Source organism: Gavialis gangeticus, unplaced genomic scaffold (genome assembly GCF_001723915.1).
Source record: "Gavialis gangeticus isolate Ggan-Ray unplaced genomic scaffold, GavGan_comp1, whole genome shotgun sequence".
In the NCBI taxonomy this organism is placed as follows: domain Eukaryota; kingdom Metazoa; phylum Chordata; order Crocodylia; family Gavialidae; genus Gavialis; species Gavialis gangeticus.
The window spans coordinates 22939319-22947108 of NW_017728997.1; the positions used below are offsets into that span (position 1 = coordinate 22939319).

Below are 7790 nucleotides of genomic sequence, written 5' to 3' on the forward strand. Positions count from 1 at the left end.
TTTTTTTTTTTTTTTTTTTTTTTTTTTTTTTTTTAGGATGAGCATGTGTGCGAAGGAGGCGGGGTACAATGAGCACAACACATTCTGTCCTCTCAAAGTCAAAGACCTGGCTGCTTCTCTGAGAGAACATTACCAGGACATGCTCCAGCAAGTGCTCTTTCAGCCCTGATCACAACCACCAAGTCTCAGGGGCAAAGCTCAAGCATTTATCAGGAACAACATGCCTCACATACCAGCCACAGCAGAAAGTGAGCAGCAACATTGCTGGCTGGATCAGTCACAGTCAATGACTTTAGGGTCTCCCTCTCTCCTCAAATCACTAGTCTTTAAAAGGAAAAAGTACTGGTATATTCCATACAAGGTCCTCAAAGGAGGGAGGGTATTAGTTATTTTTCTATAGACTATAGAACACCTGTTCTCAGAAGTTTTAAAAGTCTTCAAAGATTGAAATGGAAAAAGACTTGCAGGGAGCTTCAGAAACTCATAAGATTGGCATTTTGTTCCATCAGTGAAATTTTAATATCATTCTAATCAAGTCCATGAGACCTTGGAAACAATATCAGGTTTAGAAATACCACCAAATCCCTCAATTCATTGGAAAAGTTAAGACTTTTTAAATTGGGTTTTTAACTCAGCATGTTAAACTAACATGTATTTTGCAACTCCATGCAATAGGCAGGAAAGGAGATAGATCTAACAGGCTACAAAAATCATTAGCTTAGACTCATCTGAGCTGAATAGTGGGCTAGAAGTTGTAGCCTCGTAGGACAGAGTGTTTGGGTTTCACTTTGCCATTCTAAAAATGGAGGGCCAGCAAGTCCTTAACTGCTGGCTCCTTTCTTGTACCTGTTTTGGCACCTGCCATCACAGAAGATGATTAACAGAAAGACAGGACAAGGTTGATAGTTCAAACTGTACAGCACGATTGGCACCTTCTGGCCCATGATGTGCCAGGGGACTCAGGAAATGCATCAGAAAGTTAAGTTATAGCCAGAAGCTGTTAAGGGAACTGCCAATGCCTTTCCCCTTGAAGCACCAGCAGGCCAATGTGCGTGAAGTGGCAGACACCAAAAAGGTAAAGGAACTGATAATGCAGCTATCTGCCACCGCATGACAGAAAAGCCTCAAGAGATGGGAGCTTGCCCAGCAACTGCCTTCCAGCCAGAGTCGCAATGAACCTCTTACTCTAGCTTCAGTAAGTTAACGCTGCTTCAAAATGAAAACATGGCCCTCATCTACACGCAAGCTGCATCAATTTAACTAAACAGGTTCATATTGATAATTGACTTTGCATTATATTGATTTAGTTTAAGTTGATTATCAATATAACACAATCTTAAACCAATTTACAAGCATTTTCACAAGCAAACTGTGCCGACTTAATTAAAATTGGTTTCTAAACCTATTTAAGTAAATCAGTGCAGCTGACATTTAGGCCGGGACATGGCTGTCATTTTAAAGGGTCTCTCCTCTCTTAGGAAGGTGACAGAAAGCTTAATTTTAATGGAGTGTAACACCTGATCTCATAATATCTTCCCAAGTTTGTAGAGGGACTGAAACCATAGTTTGGATTAGTATGGACTCTCCCATCCATCAGGTGCCCACAAATAATTAAGGAACAGGATAATTAACATTTCACTACTGATCAAAGCAGGTCTGGAAGGAGAGTGATGATCATAGATCTGAACCAGTTACTCTGAGTAAAGATTCATTGAGGGGTCACAGGTTGGAAGTGCCTTGGAGGTCCCCCTATCCCCCCCGTTACATCTAGGGGAGCTGTGACTAGAGTGGAAATGCACAGCCCAGCCCAGACAACTGAGCTTCAAACTGTTGCACCACACTAATTTTTTCAAACTTAAGCTTTGCATGAAGCCCACCTCCCCACCCCCACCCCAACCACAGGAGCTACCCTGTCATGTCTAACTACCCTACTACTCTATCACTGGCCCTGCTCATGGGTGAGTCTGAACCTCAGGGAGAGGGAGTCAAGCTTATGGCACCTAGTGGCATCCTATTGCAAACACCTCTGTAACCCAATGCAAGAGGTCTTTGAAGAAGTTGGAGCTTGGGTTGAGGGCTATCCTTGGACAAACGTCTGCTCCCTCTGGCCTGAACTTATTTGCTGTACTCAACTTCTCTGAGAAGGGTTGTGGTCTCATCATTACCTCTATGGCTGGGTTGCTCTTGGTGAGTCACATTCAAAAACAGTGTGGTCAGGGGGAGGGGAAAGAGGAAGGGATAGAGGACATCTAGACTTTGACAAAAAGTTCACAGGCTTCTTGTGCTTTTAAAAAGAAAAGATATTTTTTCTTTAAAAAAAAATCTGCATTTGGCCCAGAGAAATCTAGGCTGTTCACCCCTGTTTAGCCCCTTGTGTTGCAATTCTCACCAGCATTACTGAAACCAATAAGTAGAACTCATCTACAGAGACTAAACAGGGACAGGAGGAAAAGGGCTTGGGCAACACCCTTGGAGAGGGAAGCATGAGGTTCAGACAATACATCAGGAAGAGAAACAGGAGCCAAAATGGGGGAGGCTAAACCAATAACAGGTACTCGTTCCCCATTCCCTCAGTTTATGGGGCAAAGGGTAAGTCGACAGGTGGAAAAAAAAGGAATACTAGAAATAAACACACACTTGTTAGCAATGCCTCTCTCCGCAGGCTGGGGGGAACAAACCTTTGCTTCTCTGCTGTCCAATGGGAAGGAAGGCTGTGCACGCATGAAATCCAGGATTTCAGTTCCTCCTCTCCCCCTCCCACTGAGTAAGCTAAATCAGGCTTTTGTCTGGAAAAAAGGGAGAGGTTTTCTTAAATGAAACAAAGGGTACCTTTCTCTCTGCCGTCCCTTAAGGTAAGCATGAAGCGAGAGCTATCTCGCTGCATTTTGACACACAGAGTTACCAAATCCTCTCTATCTCCGTGTATTCCCTTTACTTTATTTAATAAATGAAATCTCATCAACTTATCCTTCTTCTATTATCACTGCTGACATCAATCTGATAATATTGGCTTGGCGTGGAATCGTGCTATTATATGTCCTCTTGATATTTAATTTAAGAGAAACGTCTGCAGTGGGGTGAATATGTGAAGCAAGCTTTTTATTACTGGCAGCAGTAAGGACGCTGGGAGTGAATTAGACATTCATCTTAGTCAGGGCCAATCTAATAGCTCAGAAGAGGTTTTCTCCTTAACCCTCTCCTAGCTGGTTAGCAGTGGCAGGTAACAGCTGCTCCAGTCAATGGTAGCGTTCATTTATCTTGACAAATTCCTTTTTGTGTGGATATAAAGCTACTGAAGAAGTGTCAAGCATCTGGGAGGTTAAAGCAAGGTGCTGAGTGAATTTCCACCATAAATTCTGGGTTAGTAAATGAATGCTGGACTGAATGTCTATTGATTAATCAAGTAGTAACACTGCACCTTCCCCAGCTTGCACACTCACAGAAGACCAGCTCTTGCAGGGACAATTTAATGGCAAGATCCTTGGGGCTTCTGACCCCATGAGCAGAGATGCCCAAATGCAGAAAACAGCACAGCAATGGGCTACAGCAAAGCACTGATTGCTGCTGCCTTCTTTGGATGAATATTACTGATTGATGAGTTGGAGGTGCAGGTGGAAATCACCCCCCGGATCTGGAGAAGAAAACCTGATCTCAAGGATGGGCTAGAGCAGGGGTGGGCAAAATGCAGCCCACCAGGCCATTCTGTCCGGCCCGCACGGCCCCTCAGAAATTTAGCATATAAATATTCATCTGCCCCTGGCTGCCTGTCAAGCGGCCCTCAATGGCTTGCCAAAACTCAGTAAGTAGCCCTCTGCCCAAAATAATTGCCCGCCCCTGGGCTACAGGGGAAAGGAAAAGCCTGTCAGGTCACCAGACGTCTAAAGGCTGGGAGGGGGGATTTTCTGGTTGGTTTGGGGTACAGAGAATTCTGGAGAATTTAAGCCCCATTTAAACTTGAACTTACCTGTAGTTAGTTGCACTGAGGAAAAAAATAGAGCTGTAAATGCTGCAGTTACTAAGACAATGATGGGGGGAAAAAAGATCCTGTTTGAAAGATTGGCGTAAAAAATGGCCACTACGTCTAGCCAGTCAGTCAGCCAAGGGAGGCCAGTATAGTCCCTGTCCAAACTGTATGTGTGCGCGCGCACACCCATCAAAATCTTCCTCAGATTTACAAGCTTTTAAACTTTTGTTTCAGACCCTGCCTTCCTCTTAAAGACCCTGGGGGTCTTTAAGAAGAGGCTGGATGCCTACCTGGCTGGACTCATTTGAGTCCCGTTTCTCTTTTTGGGGTTTTTATTTTTGTTCTCCCGCCCTGGCGGGGGGTCGGGCTAGAAGATCTACTAGGTCCCTTCCAACCCTTAATCTGTGAATCTGTGAATCTTTCTTAGATAGAGCTCCCAATGCTGGACATCAATTTAAATAAGAACTGTGGACTTTCCTTTTCTCCCATGTTCTCCCATCCTGAAAATGCCCCAAATCATCTATACACATAAAAAAAAATATTCTGCTATTTTTTCCTGCAACTGAAATGCACTATCCAGGTGGAGAGACAGTAGTAACACTTTAGGGGGTGGCAGACCTTTAGACCAGTAAAGAGGAGAAATGTCCTACTGGTTATATACACCAAGCAAAGCAGTCAATTGTTACAGCGCCCCTAGACATAGTCAGAAGGTGTCACCACAAATTAAGCAGCTGCTTCATTTACTTTGAGGGGGAAATATTCACGCTGGATTTTATCCTGCGCTTGAAGATGAGTTTGGGATAAAGACCGAAGGGATTTAGAGGACACTGAAATGCATCTACTCAGGCAGTACCTTGGATGAAGTTTGGTATGCTGTGAGAGCAGCTATCTCGGATAGTTGCAGCAGTCCTGGCAAAGCAGCATGGGGACTTTACCAGTCCTGGTAAAGCAGCACTGTGGGGTGCAAAACCTTAGAGAATAATCAGGTGGACAGCTAGGGCTGAATCCATGCTGCTGTGGCTTGACGGCTTTAAAATGACCTAACTTGGGTATACCAATGCTACAGTACAGCCACAGCTCTGCCTTCAGCAGAGACCCTCCACAGCAGCAGGAAGGAGACAGGTTGGGTTGAGGTGCACTGGTGACTTGTATAATAGCTGAAGAGGGTGCTTGGGCATACAGGGTACAACATAGGTTTTGTTTTGTTTTTAGAGTGAGCACATTAGTGCTTTGGTCTCGCACTGCAGTGTTGCTTTACAGTATTGCACAAAACCCCATAAGTGGCTAACTGACCTGGAAAACTGCATTCTCCCTTTGGTGCTACTTGCCTGTCACTGATGGCTTCTCTTTAACGCGTCAGGAAAAAAATTTCTGGAGGGATACACCACACAGTATATAGAAAGAGTCCATCTGTCCTGATTATTGTATCTTTGACATTTACAGCAGAAAATTAAAGACAACTCTAGCTATTTCATTCAGAAATAAACTCGTCACCACAGAGAAAGCAGCTGAGGAAGCAAATTTCCAGTGGCCTTTTGCATCTGAATGCAGCAACAGCCAGCCCCATAACCTCTCTGCTGCCTCCGGAATTACCTGCCCCAGACCCTCAGTTCAGTAACGTGGCTAGAATTAAAAGGGAGAAACTGAGGGGAAGATTTAATTGGTCCTCACCCTCTAATTTTGAGAATTCAACATTATACTTACCCCTACTAAGATGACCTTACCAAATTGCATGCCTCAGCACCAACATGGAATCATCTACGTGATATTGGTATTACAAATAAAAAAATTCCTGCTTATCCTCACATATTCACGAACATTACTTCATGGGGCTCCTTCCTCAAAGCATCAAGCTTGGACAGTCTTACAGATGACTGGGATACAAAGCTGGAGAGAACCACAGCCCAATCTGCTATGACATATACTATGCTGCATCATCAAACAGCTGCTACATCCCACTCCAAAGACCACTGCATTTCAGCAGCAGGTGAAGGTAATTCTTACCCATGCCACAGAAGCATTCACTTAATTAGCATTTGTAAAGCCCTTTGAACTTTGGAGGACTGGATGATCCTGTATAAACACTTAGTAATATACCTCCAATTTCAAATCTTACTGTGATTACAAGTTGCAAGCCATAGAGCCAATCTCCACAGCAAATCGTGTGCACTCAGATGAACTCTGCCCTTTCTACTTAAGATCCTGCTCTTCCTCCCCTCCCCATCACAACTATACAGGAGTCATTCTGAAGTCTAGAGCATTTAAAACCTGGCTACTAAGAACAAAAAGTCAACAGAAATGTCTAAACATCATGACAAACTGTTGGCATAAAATTTGTCACCCCCACGTTATGGTCACAGAAGCCCATCAACCAAGAAGGTCTATTCTGCCACACAGAGATCTCTGAAGGCACAAAATGGCATTGCCCAACAAGAGGGCACCTGAAGTTAAGAGGAGCAGAAATGCAATGAAGAGTCTGTCATTAAATACCCAAGAATATCTGGTCCATTTACACATATTTAAACCACATAGTTCTAGAACAGATTATTTATTTCAAAGGGGAATGGAGAAGTTTATTCTCCTAGTTTTACAGATGCTAAAACTGATGGTGATAAAGTTAAGCAATTTGCTTGAGGTGCAGGAGTCAGTGACAGAACTGGGATTTCTCTGTAGAGATGGATGGCATGGTCCTACATCACCCGGCCTCCTGTCTTCTTCTCTTGACCACACTCCACACAAGCAGCTTGCCATTCTCCGTTTCATCACTGAATGCCCCTGGACAGCTCTGACCGTAGCTTCTTCTGTTTTGGTCACATGTATTCAGAGCAACTCCAGTAACGTCTACAGCATGGCAGATGGCAAGTGGCATGGTGCAACAGAAAAAAGACTTTTTCCGCAGACAGGCAATTCCAATGTACATTTGGACACAAATTCTTCACTGGTTATAATGGTAGGCACTCTGCCAGTTTTGAAAAGGAAAGGAAAATTACAGCCTGTTTCATGCCTTGCCAGGAGATATAAAAGTTAACAGAACCAGCTCTCCTGCCTACGAACACTGCACACCATTTCTTTCAAAAATGCCATGCTCCTGAGGTTGACTAGCAAAGATGAAGAGTCTAAAGTTAGCAACAAAATGGCCTCTGGAAGCCAAAAAGGAATGAGTCAGACCCCCGTTGCTGGAAGGAGCTCTCTGAATCAGAAGAAGCTGGCTGAGCTCCCACAAGGCAGAAAAGCAATACAGCAAAAGCAGTAACCGCCTCCAAAATAAAACACAGCCCTACAGGTGACCTGAGCAGGGAGTTTTTTTAAAGAAGATAAACAACAACATTTAAAACCTGGTTAACATCTCAGTTTGGGAACGGACTACACGCAGCTTGCCAAGCCCATGGTATTATTGACCCTTGGAGTGTGAGGGTTGCAGTGATCCAAGTTGCAGTGCTTTGGATAATAGCTAGCTACTGGGAGACTGCTAGATGCATTTGGAAATTACAACACAAAAAGCTAAAAGATGGTTTTAAAAAAAACAAACCCAAAAAACAAAAGACAACCACACTTATTTATTACACCTGCAAAACAAGTTAGGAAGGTTCATTATGTTTCACCTACAGAAAAAACCTGTACTACCATCAGCCTGCCACAGAGATGCCTGTGGCAGGAAGCCACCTTTGTTTCTCCCCAAAATCTCTGTGCTGTGACAATTTGATGAGGATGGGCTCAGCAGAGGAGACACACCCTTACCCTCTCTCTGTAGGTAACCTGAGCTGGCTGCATTCCTGAGGGAGGGGGAAACCTGCTCCCTCTGCCTAAGTGACTGGTATCAGCTACC

At 44.0% G+C, this 7790-nt stretch overlaps 1 protein-coding gene across 4 annotated transcripts in view; it reads right to left on the reverse strand.

Annotated features, from left to right (window-relative positions):
• Nucleotides 1-7790, reverse strand: part of CHCHD6 (coiled-coil-helix-coiled-coil-helix domain containing 6) — a 172035-nt gene that overhangs the window by 50924 nt on the left and 113321 nt on the right. For 2 of the 4 annotated variants that reach the window (XM_019504931.1, XM_019504930.1), the window contains one exon: nt 2679-2786. The exons of the other annotated variants lie outside the window; for them this stretch is intronic. In XM_019504931.1, the coding sequence (XP_019360476.1) occupies nt 2679-2786 (108 nt within the window). The remainder of the gene's footprint in view (nt 1-2678; nt 2787-7790) is intronic. 4 annotated transcript variants of the gene reach the window in all.